The sequence below is a fragment of the Carettochelys insculpta genome, chromosome 2 (genome assembly GCF_033958435.1).
Source record: "Carettochelys insculpta isolate YL-2023 chromosome 2, ASM3395843v1, whole genome shotgun sequence".
In the NCBI taxonomy this organism is placed as follows: domain Eukaryota; kingdom Metazoa; phylum Chordata; order Testudines; family Carettochelyidae; genus Carettochelys; species Carettochelys insculpta.
The window spans coordinates 183,587,217-183,609,385 of NC_134138.1; the positions used below are offsets into that span (position 1 = coordinate 183,587,217).

The window sequence follows — 22,169 nt, forward strand, 5'->3', positions numbered from 1 at the left end:
TTTCGATGTTCTTACATTGAAATAGGCTACTTAGACATAGTGTGCTAGTGTAGACATAGCCTATATGAAAAAGCATGTTGATCAGTTTTTAATGTGCCATCTTTCAATTTCACTGACCATCCCATGAATGCAGAGAGAGCAGAAGTTCCAGATCTACCTTTCCTAGACCCTTCATTGTGTACTTTCACCATATCCTCTCATGACTCCTTTCTAAAGTAAACAATCCCAATGTCACTACTTTCCTTCATACAAGAGTTTATCCATATCCCTACTAATATACACCCTGATGTTCAGAAAAGGAGATTTTGATTTTGTCTGAAAACTGATCTCTGGATGCAAACATGAAGGGGAAAGGAGTCCAGGAGCATTGGCAGTATTTTAAAGAGACCTTATTGAATAGACCTTCCAGATGCACAGTAAAAAAAGCAAATATAGTAGGCAACCAGCTTGGCTTAGTAGTGAAATCATTGGCAAGCTTAAACACAAAAAAGGAGCTTACAAGAAGCAGAAACGTGGACAGCTGACTAGGGAGGAATATAAATATATTGCTCAAGAATTTAGGGGTGTAATCAGGAAGGACAAAGCGCAATTGGAATTGCAGCTAGTGAGGGATTTGAAGAGTAACAAGGCATGTTAATAAGAAGGTGATTAGGGAAGGTGTGAGGCCTTTATTGAATGAGAGAGGTAACCTGGTGACAGATGATGTTGGAAAAGCTGAAATACTCAATGCTTTTTTTGCCTCTGTCTTCACAGATCAGCTCCTAGAATACTGCATTAGGCGACACAGAATGGGAAGGAGGTGGGCAGCCCTCAGTGGAGAAAGAATAGGTTAAGAACTATTTAGAAAAGCTGGACATACACAAATCCAAGGGGCCAGATTTAAGGCATCCAAGGGTGCTGGGAGAGTTGGCAGATGTCATTTCAGAGCCTTTGGCCATTATCTTTGGAAACTCACAGAGATCGGGAAGGTCCTGGAAAAAGAGGAAAAAGGAAAATGTAATGCCATCTTTAAAAAGGAGAAGGAGGACAATCCAGGGAACTATAGACCAGTCAGCCTCACCTCAATACCCAGAAAAATCATGGAGGAGATCCTCAAGGAATCCATTTTGAAGTACTTGGAAGAGAGGAAAGTGATTGGGAATAGTCAACATGGATTCACCAAGGGCAAGACATGCCTGACCACCCCAGTTGTATTCTACGATGAGGTAACTGGCTCTGTGAACACAGGGAAGTCAATGGATGTGATATACCTTGACTGTAGCAAAGCTTTTGATATGGTTTCTCAGGTAATTCTTACCAGCAAGTCAAAGAAGTATGGGTTGGATACCTGGACAGAGATAAGATGGACAGAATGCTGAGTAGATTGTTGGGCTCAGTGGGTACTGATCAACAGCCCAATGTATGGTTAGCAGTGGATTTCAAGCTGAGTGCCCCAAAGATCTGTTCTTGGGCCAGTTTTGTTCAACACCATTTTTAATGATGTGGATGAAAGGGTGAATTGCAGCCTCTCGTGACATGAAGCTAGGGTGAGAGGTAGATGTGTTGGTGGGTAGGGATAGGATCCAGATGAACTTGGGCAAATTGGAGGACTGGGTCGAATGAGAAGGCACACCCACCTGATGATTTTATCTGATGCGGTTCAACAAATACAAGTGCAGAGTTAGAGGTGGGGGATCAACTGGCTAAGCAACTGTTTGCCAGAAAAGGGCCTGGGGATTACAGTGGATGAGAACAGATTGTCCTTGTAGCCAAGAAGTCTAATGGCATATTGGAGTGCATTGAGAGGAGTGTTTCCAAGAGATCTAGAGAAGTGATTATTCCCCTCCACTCAGCACTGGTGAAGCCACATCTGGAGTACTGAGTCCAATACGGGGCTCTCATTACAGAAAAGATGTAGATGCACTGGAATGGATCCAATGGAGGGCAACATGAGCTACGTGAAGCAGCTGAAGGATTTAGGCTTCTTTAGTCTGCAGAAGAGAAGAGTGAGGGGCAATTTGATAGCAGCCTTTAACTACCTGAAGGGAGGCTCCAAAGATGAAGAGAGTCTGTTCACTGTAGTGACAGATAACAGCACAAGGAGCAAGGGTCTCAAGTTGCAGTGGGGAAGGTGTATGTTGGATATTAGGGGAAAAAATCTATTTCACTAGGAGGGAGGTGCAGCACTGGAATGTGTTACCTAGGGAAGTGGAAAAATCTCCATACCTCGAGATGTTTAAGTCTCAGCTCAACAAAGCCCTGGCTTGGATGATATGGGCTATATCTATACTACATGATACACTTGAATTTATCAATATTAATGTTAATTTATAACACTGGATTTTATCAGTTTGAATTTGACTATCCTCACCTCCCCATGTGCTCCTCACAAAGTCGACTTATTGCTGCCACACTCAATCAGCAAACATTGACTGTTGAAGCAGAGCATTGTGGGAACCTATCCCAAAGTTCCCTCATCCCCATAGAATTCTGGGTACATACTGTATTTGACATCATCTTCCCACATTGCACTGCCCTCATTCCCCTCCTGGGGCAAACAAATATCCATTTTTCCAGGTGGAAGGAAGAAAAACTAGTGCGCCAACAAAGATCGCCAAATGCACAGAAATCTTTCCTCTAAAACTGTTTTGCTTTTTAAAACTGTAGCTGTAACTGAATTTTGAAAGATTTTATAAAAATCATCAGGTGTGTGTCTTCTTAACTGGCCCTCTACCAACTGCCCCCCATCCCTTGATTACACCTGATTCCTGAAAAGAATACAGGGACAATGAAAACCATGAAGAAAGAGTAGATAATAGAGGTTTGGGAAAAAAAGAGAGCTGCTGAAGGGAGCAGTTTTGGTTTCCCAGTCCATTATACATCTTCTGTGCACAGTCTGTATTCTCAACTGGCCTTCCACCCACTCTCCCCTGCATGAAGGGGTCCAAAAGTAGAAGAAAGAGGATAGAAAAAGCTGGGAAAACACATTTTTGTCTTCCCTCTTCACTAGACAGACATTGCCAATGTGAGGGATGCAGTATGGGGCTCACCAAATTTCATTGCCATTGTGGGGCGGTTTGGTATTTGGGAGGTTGAATGGCCCAGTAATGTAGTCTCCAAAAATCTTTTTTTGCTGTGGGGTGCAGGGTCCATGGCTCAAGGGCCACTTGAACCTTCCCCCACAATGGCAGACAGGTCCCAAAAATCTTAGCCACTTGGGGGGAAGCTTTCAGTTGGGGCCGGTTGAAGTAGTCCCCACTAGTGGTTGCAAGCCCTGCAATTCATAGCCACTGGGGTAGACTTCCCTCTGGATGGCTGCAAGCCCCTCAAAATCTTTCTTGCCCTTGGAGTCCTAACTGGAAGCATGGTCAGCACTGAATGGCAGGCACCTCCTTTTATAGTGCTGGGGACCACCCACGTGATGTGGTTGAGTGTGAGAAAGAGTCCGACTGCATGGTGCCTGTGGGGGGGGGAGCGCACACAAATGTAAACCACTGAGAAGAAGTTTCTCAGCCTCTTATGCAAGCGTGATCCCCACAACAGCCTTGCTGCCACATGGTGTGACAGGCAAGCAGCTAGCACCAGGCAATGCAGAAAAAACCAACAAATGCAGAGACAGAACCACATACTCCGTGCCAGGACTATCTGTAATGAGCAGATGTGTGCACAGCACTAACAGCAAAGAAAGAAAGACATTTCTCAGGATCTTGTACAAACATGACCCCACAGCCACAGGCTTTGTGGTCCCAATATGAAATTCACTGTCTTCCTGTTACCTAATTCCTGCATACCTGAGCTGTGTCTACATGTGCACACTACTTCGAAGTAGCGGCACTAACTTCGAAATAGCACCCGTCGCGGCTACACGCGTCGGGCGCTATTTCGAAGTTAACTTCGACGTTAGGCGGCGAGACGTCGAAGTCGCTAACCTCATGAGGGGATGGGAATAGCGCCCTACTTCGACGTTGAACGTAGGGACCGTGTAGACGATCCGCGTCCCGCAACGTCGAAATTGCTGGGTCCTCCATGGCAGCCATCAGCTGGGGGGTTGAGAGATGCTCTCTCTCCAGCCCCTGCGGGGCTCTATGGTCACCGTGGGCAGCAGCCCTTAGCCCAGGGCTTCTGGCTGCTGCTGCGGCAGCTGGGGATCCATGCTGCAGGCACAGGGTCTGCAACCAGTTGTCAGCTCTATGTATCTTGTGTTGTTTAGTGCAACTGTGTCTGGGAGGGGCCCTTTAAGGGAGCGGCTTGCTGTTGAGTCCGCCCTGTGACCCTGTCTGCAGCTGTGCCTGGCACCCTTATTTCGATGTGTGCTACTTTGGCGTGTAGACGTTCCCTCGCAGCGCCTATTTCGATGTGGTGCCGCGCAACGTCGAAGTTGAACATCGACGTTGCCAGCCCTGGAGGACGTGTAGACGCTATTCATCGAAATAGCCTATTTCGATGTTGGCTTCACGTGTAGATGTAGCCCTGGAGAGCAGCGGCCAGAGCGGAGCATGTGGGTCAGGAGGTTACATACAGGACACCTCTGAAGGCTAATAAATTCAATTTTAAGATGCGGTGCTTCCAACTGGCTTTTATTTGAACTTTTAAATTCAAACTTCATGCAACACCCAGCAGGTTCTGACAATATGATATCGATATTACTGCTCCCTAAATCGAGCTAGTGAGTATTTACAGTGAAGACAGTCATGTGGTAATATCAAACTAACTGCCTTAAATTCGACTTTATTTCATAGTGTAGAAGTAGCCTTTGAATTGGTCCTGCTTTCAATGGGGGCCTGGACTCGATGACCTCCTAAGGATTGTTCCCGCTCTAGGATTCCATGATTCTAGTCATTCTTGTCCCCCTCTCTGAACCTCTCTGTATTATCCTTCTTGAGATTGGGCAACCAGTACAGCCCAAAAAATCAAGGTGAGAGCGCAAGGTGATTTATATAAAGAGATTAGAACCTTTTCTGTACCATTTTCTCTCTCATTCCTTATGCATCCTATTGTGCAGTTTGGTTAGCTTTTCTGACCATAATTGCACATTAACAAAGGTATTCACTGAACTTTCCACAATGCAGGTCCTTATCCTGAATGATATTGCTAACTTAGAACCATGTAAGGTGTAGGAGTAGCTCAAAGTTTTCCCTCCAATGGCATTGCTTTGCCTTTTTCAACATTGTTTTAATTTGCCATTGTGTTGTCTATTCACCTAGTTCAAGTGCCTGAAATTTCTCATAGCCCTCTCTAGCCTTCATTGTTAGGAAAAAGATCTATGGCGCCTATCCTTCTAATTTCCTTTGTGCTGAAGACTGATGCAAAGAAAATTTAGTTTCTCAGAAATGACCCTATCTTTCTTAATTACTCCCTTTAGCCATTGGACATCCAGTGGACCCGCTGACTCTTTCACAGGCTTCCAGCTTCTGATTTACTTAATGAATTTCTTGCTGTTCTTTCTAACAAAATGAATATAGATGTACCCTGCAGTAAAACCTGAATGGTTATTGAATGAAAAAACACTGTGAAATTGGAGTCCTTTGAACAAAAATGTTAATTATTTAAGGCTACATAAACATTGTACACCCTGGCTAGTCTGATTAATTTTCAAGACAAGCACATTTATCATCACTGGAGTTACACAAGTGATCTTAAATATTCTGAGACGTAAATGCCCGTCAATTACAAAACATACTCCTGGGCTGAAGGCCCTCCAGCAGCTACCACAGGAATCATTTAGAAGTTTTGGTATTTGTCTCTGCTTTTTTCTGTCAGGCAACAGAGGAGAACTTATTTTAATTTTGTGGACAACAAATGGGCTGTCTTTTAAAAGCATATACATAAAAATAAAACCTCATTTCGATGACTGTCTTTATTTTATTTCTTTATTTCTTTTTGATTTGTTTAGGGATGGGAAAGAAATACTAAAACGATTAAACTCAATCAGCCAGAGATGTACCATCTCTGCATTCCATCACCCACAGAGGAAACATCCATTATTTTCTCATGCAATTGAAGCTTTTGACCTAGATCTGATGTGCGATCTCTTCCTTTCTGTGTGCTAAAAAAGCAGTAAGAGCATTTTTTTTTATTAAACACACAAAGGCAAAACTGTTTAAAATAATTAAGCAAACAATGGTCTACATTCAGCCTACTGAAGCAAGAATATCCAAGCTACTGTGTTCTCAGACTCATAGTTGTCTCTTGGCATTCCAGTACATACTGACCAGCGTGAAAGAAATTTTCCAGCAATACCTATCTAGGTATAACCAAGTGAATTATAAAAAGAAAAAGAGCAGTAACTCTTTATTTCCAGACTGGAGTTCAGGCTAAGCCATTAGCTTTTGTGTGGTAACTTGGTTTGTGACTGCCTACTGTCCAGGGAATGCAGTTTTGTATGAAAGAATTTAAAGTGATAAATGACATGGATTCTTCCAAGCTGAAGGACCCAAGTTTGCATCACCAAAGCAAGTGACACTGCTGATGTTGAAAATGTTGAATGCTATACAACACAATGCTGAGATAATAGAAAACTAATGTGTTCTCCCTCAGGAGCCTAGGGCTGTGAAATTCTCTTTCTCTACAAAGATACATCTGTGGCATTCTTCAGCACTATGAGCCAGATTTTTTTTCCTTGACACCACTGAAAAATATCTTTTTTTCTCTCCTCTGTTGAATGGCTGTGTAGTGTTGTTGGGGTCCCAGATGTCACATAAATGCCAATTTATTAACATTTGCCAATTATAGTTTTCATTTTTTGTTTTTACTATTAGGGCATTCAAACTCTTTGAAAATGGGCAACAAAAATTAAATTATTGTTTACTCTGTGTTTTATGGGAGCAAAAATGTCATTCTTGAAACAGAAATTATTCAAAACAATCATCCACCTTCATGAGCAATTAAGAGACCGTGACGCCATAGAGCATAATAGTATACTGAGTAATGCCACCCTCTAAAATGTGATTGAGAAAGTGAACTCATCCTTTGCACCTGGATAAGAGTCTCATTGCATTTAAATGGTACCTGGTACAGATGTCAGGGGTTGCCCACACAGCTCAGGCCACAGGAAAAGTGTCTAATTGTGCATTTACAGAGAGGGTTTTTTAAAATGCTTGTTCTGCCTTCAGATATATACAACTTGAGCTGAAATCAATAGGCACACACACACTGGCTTCTTCGTTTCCATGGAAGCTGCCCAACCTCTGTTCTGCCCCAGACCCCTCCTCCAAGTCTTCCTCCCCCCCATTCAAGGCCTCCACCTCTGTGCCATCCCTGACATCAAGTACACCCCAGCCTTGCTCCATCCTCAGCTGATCCACTGAAAGCACAAAGAGCTGATTGATGGGCAGAAGGCATAGAGGGGAGGGGAAGGAGGAGCTGATCAGCAGGGTCCCTAGTGGTTGCTGAGCACCCATTTTTTTCCATGGATGGCCCAGCCCTGGAGCATTCACGGAGTCCCCACCTATGAGTAGGAGTGTGAATGGGGATGAGAGGCACAATCTGGTCATTAAAAATATCTGAAAATACATTTTTCAGCCATTTCTGTCAATTATCTCCCTGTACTCGGACACTTCTAAAAAATGTGGAGCTTCTGTTTTATTCTATATTTTGCTTTTCACAAGAGACACCACCTTGTAACATATCAGCCTGTGGTACAGCCTCGGATGAAGACTCTTCTGAGTCCTAGGATCAATCGATCGAAGGGGGAGGAAGGGAAGAAAGAAAGAAAGAAAGAAACTAGACCTCTTACTGCAAAACTTGAAGATTTTTACCTCACCAGAAAAGAACCCAAGCTGTACTCTCTTTTTATATATAAATATATCTGTCTGTGTGTGTGTGTGTGTTGGAGTGAGCTCCCAGTCTTCTCTACACTTAATCACACAGCAAAGTTTCTATAGCCTTGATGTTAAACAATTGCATCATAACCTGCAGTGTTTAAAAGATAGTGTGGATTTAAAAAAAATACAAATCTCCTAGTAATCTTTATGGTTTAATGTCTAAATATGTGGGAAAAAATAATTCCTCACTGCAAATAACCCAACTTTCACTGCAAAATTGCTGTGATATTTGATCACCTGTAAGTTAAAAGCTAAAGCCTGATCCAGCAATTTTCACGCACATATGCTCCCACTGAACTCATGCACTTATGTTATCATGATTATACATTTACAAAATCAATAAATACACTGAAGTAAGAAAACCATTGCTGCTTGCATCATTGCATGCCAAAAATCATACTGCATCACAAAAATGCTCACAGCTTGGCTGTGCAGTGAGTTTCAAAAACTAAAGGCAAATTCACGCTCATAGTGGTATGAGCACAGAGCACAGTTTCTCAGACATTCACTCTGCAAATCAATGCACAAATATTTCTTGTTTCAACACTGTACAGGAAATCTCTAAAACTCAGACTGAAATTGGCCAAATTGGATTATTAAGCAAAAAGGATTATATCCCCTCAGTGATCGTTTGTTTTTAAAAAAATAATAAATAAATAAACCTCTGCTTTCCATTTATTTCTACTGCAAGTCATGTGATAGCTTTTGCCTCACAAATCCATAGTCATTAAAATGTCCTGATTTCCATCTTGATTTTAGGGCAGGCACGAGTCAGAACTGTTGTAGAAACACACAGCCCCTACAGCATGGTTTCCCAAACTTGGGGGTGGGTCCCCCGGGGGGCATGAAGAAATTCCAGGGGGGGGCACCAGGCAACCCAGCCCCCCCATCAGTCCCCCAGACCCAAAGGAAAATCTGGCCTTTGCTTACGGCTCTCAGCCCCTTCCATTTTACGTAGGGAACCTGGCGCAGCTGCTATATATAAAAAGCAGGCAGTCGGCAAAGATCCACGTGGAGCTATCTGCCTCCTACAAAGGGGAGGGACTGTGGGCTGGGGAGGGGAAGGAGGAAAAGGATGGAGTTAGATGGGAGCTTGGGGGTGCCTGGCTTGGGGGAGGGGGGTGGAGTAAGTGGGGAACTGGGGGTGCCTTGCTATGGGGGAGAGGAGGGGCTCGGGCGGGGGGCTCATGTGGCCGGCTTGCGGGGCTCGTGGAGCTTGAGTGGCTGGCCCCAGCATTGTGGAGCTTAGGCAGCTCAGGCTTGCGGGCGGGCAGCTGGCCCCAGCAGTGTGGGGCTCGGTCAGCTTGTACAGGCAGCTCTGCCAGCAGAGGGCACGGGCAGGTAGGTAACTGGCGCGGGCAGCTCCGGCAGCTGGCATGGGGCTCAGGCAACTGGGTCTGCAACAGGCACCCGCAAGGGGCCAAGAAAAACTATTTGTGCTTATTTTTAATTTGAAATAACATATTTATATCAAGTTCTGGTGGTTTTTTTGAATTATGAATTGAACTTTTTGTTAAAAGGGGGGGTTGAACAATGGTAAAAAAAGAGGTGGAGGGGGCGTGACAGTATCTCAAAAATCAAAGGGCATATGCCGAAAAGTTTGGGAACCACTGCCCTAGAGGATGTAGGTGCGGGGAAGCTAGGAAATGTTATGGTGTGCTCCTTTCCCACCTACTAGGAAACATCAATGCCCTAAAAAATGGGTTCTCAGCTTGGGGGTTGCAAACCGGTGTCTGACTCTCACAACCCTCCTGCACCTCCCATTAATGTTTTCAATGCATGAAAACATTTCCAATGCAACTGGGTTGTGTAAAAGTTTGATTCCACAGTTTCCAAATGTTGGGCCCACACTAAATTATATTGATAATGTGCCTTTATGTACAAAACATATGTTCTTAATGAAGAACAGAAGCAGAAATAGCAACACAACAAGCTGGTTTGAGAGAGAGACAAGGTACACCCAAGCAAACTGTGAATAGCCATTGTAACGGTGAAAAATGCAGAAAGTACAACATCACTCACTCGTCACATGCTTTACTAACAACCCAAAAGCATTTGATAGCTCCCTAGACAATGGTCTTTGGAGGACACGGACAGACATGGGGAATCAAGCAAATTGAAATGGTCCTGGCTTACAAGGGAAGTGTTCAGAAATAATAATTGAAAGGGGGTTTACCATAGGTTGCAAATGAACCGTGTACAGGGCACTGCACCGAGCTGGTTCAACCAAACTTTTAAATCTAAAAATGCGAATGACCAATTGAGATAACTAGGCAAAGTGGCATTCAACCTTTCATTCCTTCTCCAGGGAAAAGAAGAGGATAGGAACCTGAGAAGATGAACAAGACTGAGAGCAAACAAGCAATTTCTCTCATCTGTGCACTGGTGTTCACATACACATGCTCCAGCTTGTCTGTGAGCTACTTCAACAGAAGCCCAGGGCATGATGGCTACCAAAGGATGCTTGCAAGTTTTGTTAAAACTATCTTTTTTCTTTAATGAAATAAAGCTTTGTAACAGCATGAACAAAATTACTGGGAAGTTTAGGTGTCTCCCTTGTCTTACATTTCTGCATCAGGTACACATTCTTTTGTCCCATTTGCTACCAATAATCTACTATATATTATAACGTGTCCATCTGTTGGTGCTAAATTTGTTCAATAATTCCTCTTAAACTGTAAGAGCTAAGACCAGGAAATTTGGTCTGCAGCTTTCCGTTTTCCTAACTTAAACAATGGTCAGGGTTTGGAGGTGCCGGGGCAGTGGGAAGCGTGTGAAATCCCAGAATTTCCCAGAACACAGAAAGGGAGGGGTACCTACAGGAGAGATGACATACTTCCCACTCACTACTGGGGACAGTGAGCGCAGGGAACAGCCATACTGCAGAGCGACTACTGGGGGCAGCTGCAGCAGGAAAACAGTGGCCCCTCAGGGTATGTCTACACAGCAGCCTTACTTTGAAATAAGTTATTCCAGGTGAACTTATTTTGAAACAATGCTGCCACACACAATGGCTGCGTCTAGATTCAGTCCAGCTACCACCAGCATGATGCAAATGAGGGTTCACAAAATTGCAAAATGGATGGTCATTTGCATATTCAGGTGGCTTATTTGCATATTTACAGCAGAAGACAAGATGTGGTTCTGCCAGCAAAACCCCCTCTGTCACCAGCCCCTTATCCCCACTGTCACCAGCCCCTTATCCCCACCACAACTCAGATCAACTATAATAACAAAATAATAATGAACTGTAATAAACATAGTGTTATTATTAATATATTTTCCCTTTTTCTATGAAACAACTACTATGAATATATAAGCATGAGGAGGCGCAATTTTACATTTTTGCCTCAGGTGCAAAATTAGCTAGTTACAGCACTGCCCCCTCCTGTGACCATTTTTGAACTGCCTTGGGTCACCAAGTCTTCCTGAATTGTCAAAATGGGTCCCCATCTGGAAACAGTTGGGAACCCTGGAACTGAAGCACTTTCCATCCCTGCCCTGAACCCATTCCGCAACTCTCCCAGACCCCTGCCCTCACACCTACACCACCAACCCCTTATTGTCAGCCTTCCTGCACCCCAACACTCGCCTACTCCCTCTATTTATTCTAGCAAGACAGAAAGACTGCAAATATTGTCCATCCACAAGGTCTATGTAATCTTTGACTTGCTCTCAGGCTTTTATCAACAAACTTCTCTATTCCTTTTTCCAAAAATACAATCATTTGCACAAAGCATATATATTTCCCTTTTATTCTTCAAACAGGAAAAAAAAATCTTACTTCACTTGAATACCTGAGCAACACCAGGTCAGTTTGCTAGTTATCTACATGCACTGAATTTCAGCTCTGAATGATTCTCCAGTGCCCAGGCCACAAACATCAACAATATGGGCTTACAATACAAACAGTACCTGCTCCTAAACAATAGCAGTGTAGCTTCATAATTGCTAGTTCTTGGACAAACAAGTTCCATTAAGATGCTCCACATGGTAATTGTTATTAAACAACACCATCTAGAGTCATGCACAAATTCTTAGTGTTAGCAGTATCAGAGAGGGAGCCGTACTAGTCTATATACTATCAAAACAAAAAAGCAGTCAAGTAGCACTTAAAAGACTAACAAAATAATTTATTAGGTGAGCTTTTGTGGGACAGACCCATTTCTTCAGACCATAGCCATACCAGAACAGACTCAATATTTAAGGTACAGAGAACCAAGTGTTTGATTACTGTTTTTGGTTCTCTGTGCCTTAAATATTGAGTCTGTTCTGGTATGACTCTGGTCTGAAGAAGTGGGTCTGTCCCACAAAAGCTCACCTAATAAATTATTTTGTTAGTCTTTAAAGTGCTACTTGACTGCTTTTTTGTTTTGTTAGTGTTAGCAGCAAGTGTCAGGCAACAATGTTTGGTGCGCTGTTTATCAAACTGTTCCATAATTAGTTTTTTATTTTTTGCATGCCCCTCTTTGTCCCCACTATATGAGCCAGGAAAGAATCCTTCAAACCTAAGATAAACTTTTCCATGTACAAAATAGAAGGAATGGTGCTTAAGAGAAAATAAATGGAATTGGTACTTATACAGTACGGAAGGAAGCCATACTGAAGTTTAGCAACATCTGTAACTCAAGAGTCATGGAAAAAAGTTACACTTTTTGATATTGTTTTTAGGGCTGATGTGCACCTGGAGTTTAGCGCCTACTGGCTTGAGACTGGTGTGAAAACTCCTTGGTACACAAGATGCAGTTCCTTACAATGCATCAATTCTGCATTTACCGTGAAACCCAGATGACTCTGTCAAAATGTATCAAGTTCAATAGACCTGATGATGGGATGGGAGAAGAGGGGCAACTGAATAAGGGTCTGGCATTTCAAAGGGGGCCGGAGCTTCTAGCCACTGCCACTGCCGCAGTAGCAGCCAGGAGCTCCAGCTCCCTTTGAAATACTGTAGAAGCATTACTCCTCCACTCCGTGCACCTTTTGAGGCCTGGGGGTGGGTGGGCTAGAGCCATAGGTGGGGTGGGACTAAGGGCTGACTCCCTTCTGCCTGAGGCTCCGCCCCTTCTGGGCACCCTCCTATACCTTGCCCCCACCTTGGGAGATGTCAGACCTGCTGAGTTCAAAGTGAATTGAGTTAGTGTGATCTACTGTTTCATGTGCCTGCACTGTAGCTGCACACTACTTTGGCAGTCCTCCAACTGCTATCCCACACTGCTTTTCAGGACATCCATGACTGACCTTCCTGTTTGCTCACGTAGCCTCCTCTGCTCTGGAGACAAGCTGACCAGTGAAAGCCTGTGTGGAGGCTCATTTGCTCCTTGATTCCAGTATATAGGCATTACCATGATATTACTCCAGCAGCCCTTGCAACGTACCTCAAGCAGCCACTTGATGCCGTGCCAAGGGCCTAGATCTCATTGCCATCTGGGAAGAAGCAGCAAGCTCTAGGGGCTAGCTACCGCAATAAAGATGTGTTTGTGAGCATTGCTAGTTAGATGTCTGAAAGAGGTCATGACTGGGACATCAACCAGTGTTGGATAAAGAGCAAACAGCTCAGGAAGACTTGTATTAAAACCATGGATGCCAGGAAACAGCCTGACTGTGGAAACATAGCTTGTTCAGCTTCTGAGCAGCTGGTCAAGAGTTTATGAAATTATACAAATCGCAGAGAGGATTACTATCCAGCTGGCCCCCAGATGCCACCTGCTAAATTCCCCAGTCCATAAAAGCACCTCCACAGTACAGCCTTAATTGCAAACAAAAACCAAGAACCACCACCCTTCCTCCCCAACCACCCTGAAACACACGCAAAAGCTCCAAGGCACAAGTGCAAACCTAAACCACACAGGCTGCTCACTCAAAAACCCCAATGAATTCTTCCTCCTGTGCATAGCACTTACCAGCTCTGCGAGCTCCCCAAGATTCCCAGGCTGAGGAATGAAGAAATAATGTCAAAAATCCACTATAACTGCCCCTCTGGAACCTGAACAGTAACCGTCATTTTTCTCCCTTGCTCCCCTAGACACGGCATCTGCAGTGGTCCAGACCCACAAGGAGAGTAGTGCCTTCAGCAGCAGCTGAGCAACTGGCTAACCTAAGAGGAAAGAAATGGGGAACTTGGATGAAATGTTTGCAGACCTCATTGCAGACTCCCCAGAGAAGAGAAAACAATGGGGAGTTGACAGCTGTGTTTGAGGTCAGGGAAGGAAAAAAAAACTAAAAAAACCAGGGATCTATCCAGAGAGAGCGATAAAATAGCCACATACAGCACCGCGATGGCCAGAACCAATACTGCCATCGCAAAGACACTAGGGAAGTGGGAAAAATCAGGACAAGGGGTGGGGAGTAATAGGAGCCTATAAAAGACAAAGCCCTGAATAGCAGGACTGCCTGTATAACATCAGGGCATCTGTAGACAAAAGACACTGTAAATGAAGACAGGAATAAGGAAAGTCAACTCTTGTAGGTGATACAGCACCAGACTGCTCAGCTGCAGCACATGTTGCTCGCAGGCACACAGAAAATCCAATGACTTCAACCAGCCCATGGATGATACAGGATAATGGGACACCACATACATGTTCCCGGCTCTCTTCCTGCAACCACTCTCCCAGAGGCCATTGGCCTCCCATGCTCAAATTCCAAACAGCAAGAACAACTGCACCTGGGAGCCCAGCTTTTCCAAGCCCTCTACTAATGCCAATAAGTTTGAGCCCCAACACTGTTCATCAGAAAGCAGAGGCAAGCTGTGTACTCCCCTGCAAAGTAGATCCTCCGCCCTGTTCCCACATTGTTGTATGCTGCCCTCCACTGCATCACGTCACTTTAAAGCTATGCTTTGCTGCTGGTTTAATTGAAGGTTTCTCACTGGCTGCTATAGAAGAGACAGAATTTTCAACTTTTTTAATATTAACATCCTTAAGAAATCTGCAATGCACAGTACTCAGAAGATGATGGATTTTGCCTGCTTTTAGAAAAGTTGCAAATTTACCCAGGGTTGCTCAGGTCCTTAAGTCAATAATGAGATAGTTTGTTTGTTTTTAAACAAACAAACAATAGGGAAATGTACCTGCTTTATTTAAGTAATTGCATTTTTCAAACCTGCACCCCCATCCCCACCAGCCCCCCTACCATGAGCCTCTCCTCACCCACAACACTGACTTCTGCACCCAACCCTCTGCCCAGAACACCCCAGTCCCCTGCCTTTACTCCTGCTACTCTCTACAAACACCCCTGTTCCCTATCCCAAGTTCCCCACACCCTGGCCCCCTATTCTAAGCTCCCCACGCCCCAGCCCCACTGCTTGCTGTTCCCCTTACTATCCCTCTGAGGGAACAAGAGCAAAGTGCAGAGCTCCCCTGCCCTCTGCCCTCTCCAGAGAGAGTGAGAAATTTAGAGAACTGTGCACCTTTCCCTTGCCCCCTGACAGTGAGGGAGGGGAGCAGCAAGCAATGAATCTGGAGGTGGGGCAAATTCAGCCCTTCTCCCCAGCACAACCAAAACCTGGTTTTAAGTTATGATAAGAAGATGTATAGCAAATTTGGTGCTCCTAGCTCATACCATTTAGGAGGAGCTCTCACACAGACAGACAAACTCTAAAATATATAGTAGATAAAGAACGCCACAATGTGCCATTTTCACCACCCAACAAAACACTGAACTGCCCATAATCCCACCTCCCATTACCACCTCCTCTTGAGATAACAGCTGGATGCGCAGCTGCACATTTTTGGGGCTGACACTCTAAGTAATAGCAACAGGCATCCCCAGCAACAGTGCCCTAGCCATTTCCACTTTGGTAGCTTCACAGACCACTAAGCATTCAGACTGTCTCCCTTACTCCCATAAATAATGCGCAAACTCGTGCAAACCCTGTTGCCAACTCTGTCCACATATCTATCCGAGCAACACCATCACAGGACCTAACCAAATCAGCCACACCATCAGGAGCTCATACACCTGCACATCATCCAATGTGACATATGCCGCAATGCTCCTCTGACACATACACTGGACAAACTGGACAAAACATGAATGGTTGTGAATCCAACATCAGGAATTGGAATACACCTTAACCTATAGGGGAACACTAGCTTCCCTAGACGTTCAGTACTGGATTTTAAAGTAGCCATTCTTCCACGAAATAATTTCACCACAAGATTACAGAGGGAGACATCTGAGTTGGAATTCAATTACAAATGTAACACATTTAAATTAGGCTTTAACTGAGATCTCAACTATCTTAGGCATTACAAGGGCAATTTCCCCACCTTTGATATTCATAGCAATACTAGTTTCAGGTAGCATTTTTGACCCTCTTTCTTTGCCTTCCACCTCCGCCCCTCTATATCAACTGTGGGTTTTATTTGTCTATTCCAATCATCTGAAGAAGTGGATCTCATCTACAAAAGCTCATGACCTAACAAATTTGTTGGTCTCTAAGGTGCTACAGGACTGCTTATTTGTGAAGCTACAGACTGACACCTCTACCTCTCAGAGATTTGTGGGACCAGTTAATGAAGCAAATTAAATAAGGCTATGTCTACACTAGAGGGATCTGTTGGCAAAATGGACATTTTCTTGACAAAACCCATGGAGTGCCCAGATTCCCAAGGGTGTTCTGTTGATAGTAAATTCCCCACATCCCACGGGCCACAAGGAAGAACACCTCTGTCAACAGAGATCTGTCAACAAAATGCCAGTCTGGGCATTCTAGGGGACCTTCTTTCAATGGAAAAGGCTTCCCGGACACCGCACAACCCTGTCTGCTGTGCTTCCAGTTGGCCATTTTGCTGATAGAGCAGTGTGATGGAGTGGGGGGAGTGCAAATGCAAGACTCAGGCTGGATGTAAGAGACAAGCAAAACAGCTCCCAGTGGCTAAGGATGACCCTGGGGCTACAAATGGCAGGTAACACCTCTGCCCTGAACAAAGAGGAGGGAGGAGCCGAGCTGGTTTTCTTGAAGCGGGGGCAGCAGTTAGAGGCTAGGGGAAGAGAGAGCTGGAAGGCAGCCAGCCTGAGGAGGGGGAAAGCTACACCCCAGGGGGGCACCCCTCGGGGTCTTCTCCCCAGGACGGGTTGGAAGGACTGTCTCTGACTGCTGTACTGACGCTTCTGTGAGAAACTGGGCATCTGTTGCCTAATAAACCTCCTGTTGTACCTGCTGAGTGAGAGTCACTCCTGCCAGCAGACGGGGTGCAGTGCAGGGGGACCCCTGAACCCCATCACAAGCAGCCAAGCTGTCTGGCCACTTTCCGTCGACAGAGAAGATCACTCTTTCCATCTGCCCTGAATTCTGGCCGTGATCTGTTGACAGAGCTTTTTTCACAAGGTATCTTCCAGCACAAACTTCTGCCAACAAATTGCTCTAATCAAAACAGCCTAGGACGTGCCGAAGAAAGGTGAAGAAATTGCCCTTGAAATGCACAAGATACTTTAGATCTCTTTTCAGGCCATCCTTAAACCTGTTCTACACCAGTTACTTCTTCAAGTATCAGAAATATTCAGGGGGTTTAGTTAAAGTGTTTGAATAATTGTGCTCACCTGCAGAATGGTCTTATAATGTGTGAATCTATGCCACATAAGAGAGCTCTAACTTTATGGAAACATGCTATAGCAGTTTCAAATTTGTATTTTCACATGTAGGTATCACAGTGAGTTGGAGCTTTTTAAATGGAGAGAAAGAGAGAGAAGACAGACACTAAATGTTTCAGCATTCAACTCCTTTCACTTACAAATGTCTACAAGTATCATAACGAACACCAGAAGTGTCGATCTCCTGAGTTACCCAGGTCAACAGTCTGAACTGCTGTATTATTACTTTATTTGAATGGAGCCCTGAGATTTAAACACACAAACATTTAAAAAAAGAGTTCTGCAAAATGTTAAGACACTTCCCAGGAAATTGTATTTGAAACTTTTCGGTCTTTCCTTCGGCACAATATCACACCCCTGAAATCTCACATTTTCTTTCAATTTTGAGCAATTTGTTTTGTTTTGTTTCTTAATTTCTGAAACATGAACACATTAAAACACACATACATATAACCCACTTGCTGCTTTATCAAATCCTTTTAACAAGCATCCTGGATTTTCACGTGGAAAATCTCAACACTCTAAGGAAGAAGTGCAAGTTTCCTGTGCTCCATGAGATGGGCAAGATAATGCCTAGTGAACACACTAGCAGCATGGGTCCGCATACACCTACCACCAGCTACTTCACCCTCAATATCCCACACCCCAAAAAAAAGTGGGGGGAGGAGGGATGGAGAGGGGAATGTTACAGAGAATAGGTACAGCTAATCAGATGTGCTCCTAAATGCATTCTTCTACATGCAAATGAGGCACTTCAATATGCACTAGTCTTCTAGGTCCTCACCTCTTGTGACTAAGTGGGAATATTTTAGCTAACCTCTCAATAATGGAGGATCATGTTCCCCTGTACTTCCTTCCTGTTCATTTCTTTCCCTCTTGCATTTTATATGCAACATTCCACAGATGTGGTGTCCAGGATTAAAAGTGAGGTGACTAGAAACTTAATAATATAGCATTACAATGCATGTGCTACTATGGTACATTCCAGACCTAACAGTTCCGATTCTAAGTCTGTAATATTTTAAGCCTCCAGCTGATGTGAATTTGTTTAGTAATTGCTGTGGGAGCCCATATCATGATGAATGGATTTTCTTTTCATAAAGATTCTCTGTTATATTTAAACACAAATGGAAGACCTCTTTGGGTTGAAATTTTCCAGTTCACCTGAATAAGACCTACATACTTAACCCTCCAAGTATCTACATGTCAAAAGTTTGTCATATCAGACTTGGCCACCCTACAAATAACTATCCAATAGCAAACAAATGCAAAGTTTCCATGGAATGTGTATAGAAACTCATGCCTATAGCTTTTGTTACAATCAGTGTTTCAACACTGAATAGCAAATGAATTTACAGTAGCACCATATAACAAAGTACTTTTGGAAGTATCTATATTCAAAAAGTGCATCGATGGAAATTACAGGCTAAAATTACACTTACACTGTGAGTTAGGGGTATGGTTCCCTAGCCTGTGTGCACATAGCCAGTGAGAGCTAGCATGAGTATAAATAGCAGGATAGCCAGATATAATGAGGGAAATTAAAGAAAATATAGACATTGCACAGAATATCATCATTTTCTTTGCAGCCGTCTTTACCATCAAGCAGGGTGCCAAAATATGTGCATTGGAGTTATTCTCAATATTTACTGAATGTGAGAAACAGTCACAAAAAGACATAACTCCCTCTCTCAAAACAACTTGAAAAATTAAATTGTAAAATATAAAGATCTTCTGCATGGATGGTGGGTGAAAACCTAGCTGGGGAAGGCAGCCCTGCCCCCTCCACCCAAGGCCCCACCCGTTCAGCAACCTTCCACCCCAGCCCTGTCCCCTTAGAGCCAAGCCCCACCAGACTCCAACCTGATCCCTGCTGGTCACCTGGAGGACTGGCATTGCTGTGCCATGGCCCCAGCCTTTTCTAGTGGTGGGAGTGTAGGCAGTTTTGGGAAGATAATGCCTTTTTTGCCCACATTACCCACCACCCCTGGCCTCTGGGCATTCAACAAAGACTCTGAAGGGATGAAACACCAACAGCTGTTTTCGTTAGCAGCTGGCTCCTTCTGCCCGCAGTGCTAAGCCAAATATTGTAGATTTTAGAAAGTGGCAGTACCTAGGAGGATGCGCACACGATCTCTCATGGAACCAAATGTTCATTACAAAGTAACTTAAGAAGCCATACCATCCCACCTCTACCTCAGTGCCTTACTACATAACCCGAACTCAGTAGAAAAAGATATGTCAGGAAGGCAAGTGGGAAGTATGAATTTGTGCTAGGAATTCTCTCAAAGAACAAGCATGCCCGGAATATTAGCCTTCTTTCTTCTTTAAATTTATGCCCATAGAGCCTACGTTCAAGAGGAGCTACCAGCAACAGCCCATGCAAGAAGCTGGTCTCAGGATTAGCAATTAAACGAAGATGGCAGAACAGCACTCCTAAACTAAACACCAGATCTAGCCACCAGATCAAGCTACTGAAGGTATGAGCTGAACTCTAATTTATTGCATTATATGTCCTTGTTAAACCATGATTCTGAGAACTTCATTTACACTAAAATTAAATCCCAATAAAGCAGTGCCTTACAAATGGGTAAGAAAAATGAACCAATCCACTTCAAAATATATATTACTGATAGGGTGGTGACATCTTTGCTGTTTCTTTAAATCTTCACCAGGAAGGCATGCAGAAGAGAGGCTAAAGAAAGTACTAGGCAGATATTCTGAAGTGAAAGAGAAAGATGGAGAGGCAGGCAAAGTAGACAATATTGCCTTCTTTATTCTAATAACTTTTGTTCAGTGCTCATGTCATTTCTTTGATTCTTTACTACTGTGTCATGAAAGAATGGGCCCGGGTTGAATATCTTTGCACTGGAGCAGATATGGCAGCCAGATGAACTTACAAAATCCTTGTTGTCAGATGACGTGGCTGTCAGATGGACTTTGACCACACTACAGAATAATTCAGTGTCCTTTGATGATAACAAATAGTTCAGAGTTGGAGAGGCTGTGGAAGAGACAGCCATGCTCATTTGAACACAAAAGAAAATTGGCATCATAAGTCTCTCCGTCTGATGACTCCAAGCGAGATTTGTTAAACTTCCTGGGAAGAACTCAAAACAGAACTTGACAACAGGCCATGACACAGTTCACCCAGTGTAGAAATCCCAAATCTGGATTAAGAGCCTAGGTATTTACAGAGGCCACATCACTAACACTGGCATGTCATGACTTTGGTCTTAGGACAAAAGATGTGGCAGATCTGGGAAGTCTGACATTAAGAATCAATGAACCAAGCAGAACCTCTTCACAGTACATGAACTCTGTGCTATAGAAACTCCCTGATGACCAGTGCTACTGGTACAGGCACAAAGTATCTCCCGACTTGAGTCCAGGAGGACAGCCAGAATCTCAGCCACTTCTCAAACACAATCAAAAAATCTCCATCATCTTGTTTGCAGCACAGAGGTCTAAGACATTTGCCCTACCTGTGAAAGACAAAATTCCCACAGTTCCCTTGAAAAACTTTACACAGAGCTGTGAATTTCTGGCTTAGATCAAATGTCGAGATGTTATCCATCTTCCTTGAAAATGGTAGAGTTCTGATGGGATGACACACCCACCTTTTGCAGAATCAGACATTATCATCCCCCAGCATGGTTAAAAATGACCTCTCCTTCCTTCCACTTCATATAGTTACATACATGTGGCTTAAGTATTGTTCAGGAAGATGTGCATTAGCCTGTTTCTCATTTAAGCAAAGAAAGCATAATAAGATAGCTGCATTGCTCTTGCCTATTTTTATATTTACAATATATTATTGTTTTTATATTTATTAATATGCTACTTCATCCCTTCAGATTAGCATCATGACTGTACTTTGAGATGATCCAAGTGATCCCCATCCATTCTAACCATTACAATGAGAGACAGTGGGTAAAAGAAGGTTGGGGACATCCTTGGGTAACTGTATGCTACATAAAAAAATTCTGGACTATTTTAGATTGTGATAACCAGACAGTGCTGTGATTGATATACCATCCATGCTTTGCTGCATAGATATCTCAACATGAGCCTCAGAAGAGTGAAAGTCACACAAGAACTTGAACCAATCGCTGAAGTAAGGGTAAGCGCGAACACAAAGATTTCTCAAGTGAGCTGAACATTTAGTGAAGTAATTAGTAAAACTACTTGGAGCTGCTTAGCGTCCAAAAGGGGAGAACGTGTGGAATTTGTCATATACAGGAAAAGACAGTTTTGACTGAGAGCCCCAAACCAGCCATGTGGCTTCACAGAGGGGAACACAGAATTTGAACCATTACGTACACATGTTCAACTTACTTAGAGCTAATTAGGGATCTCCTAAATGAGATCCAGGTTACTGAAGGCATGCAGAAACTGTAATGTACAGCTATTGCTTAGCTGCTTGCTCACCTACTAATACGATACATTAAACATAACAACATTCTCAAGAGGAGTGTCTACATAAATTACAAAAAGAAAATATTCCAAAAAATTAAAAGGGGTGACAAACTTGCAAATGATGAGACAAAGTTTTTTGTACATTGCTATGTTGATTAATGTAATCAGTATGGTACTGCTACGGTAATATTTTCCACTTTAATAAGTTTACCGGGCTGATAGTATTTCAATAAGTTGTTTCCTGTTCTGCACTCGGAGTTTGTTAGTCTTGTATCTGGAATCTTTACTAACTTCAGGCAAATTCATGAGCTAAAAGAAAACAAAAGTATCGTGAATAAGAAATATGGTTAGCAG

At 43.5% G+C, this 22,169-nt stretch overlaps 1 protein-coding gene across 3 annotated transcripts in view; it reads right to left on the reverse strand.

Moving 5' to 3' along the window:
• The window catches only part of SUGCT (succinyl-CoA:glutarate-CoA transferase), a 536,399-nt gene that overhangs the window by 296,594 nt on the left and 217,636 nt on the right, over nucleotides 1–22,169 (reverse strand). For all 3 annotated transcript variants that reach the window (XM_074986040.1, XM_074986041.1, XM_074986039.1), the window contains one exon: nucleotides 22,027–22,124. In XM_074986040.1, the coding sequence (XP_074842141.1) occupies nucleotides 22,027–22,124 (98 nt within the window). The remainder of the gene's footprint in view (nucleotides 1–22,026; nucleotides 22,125–22,169) is intronic.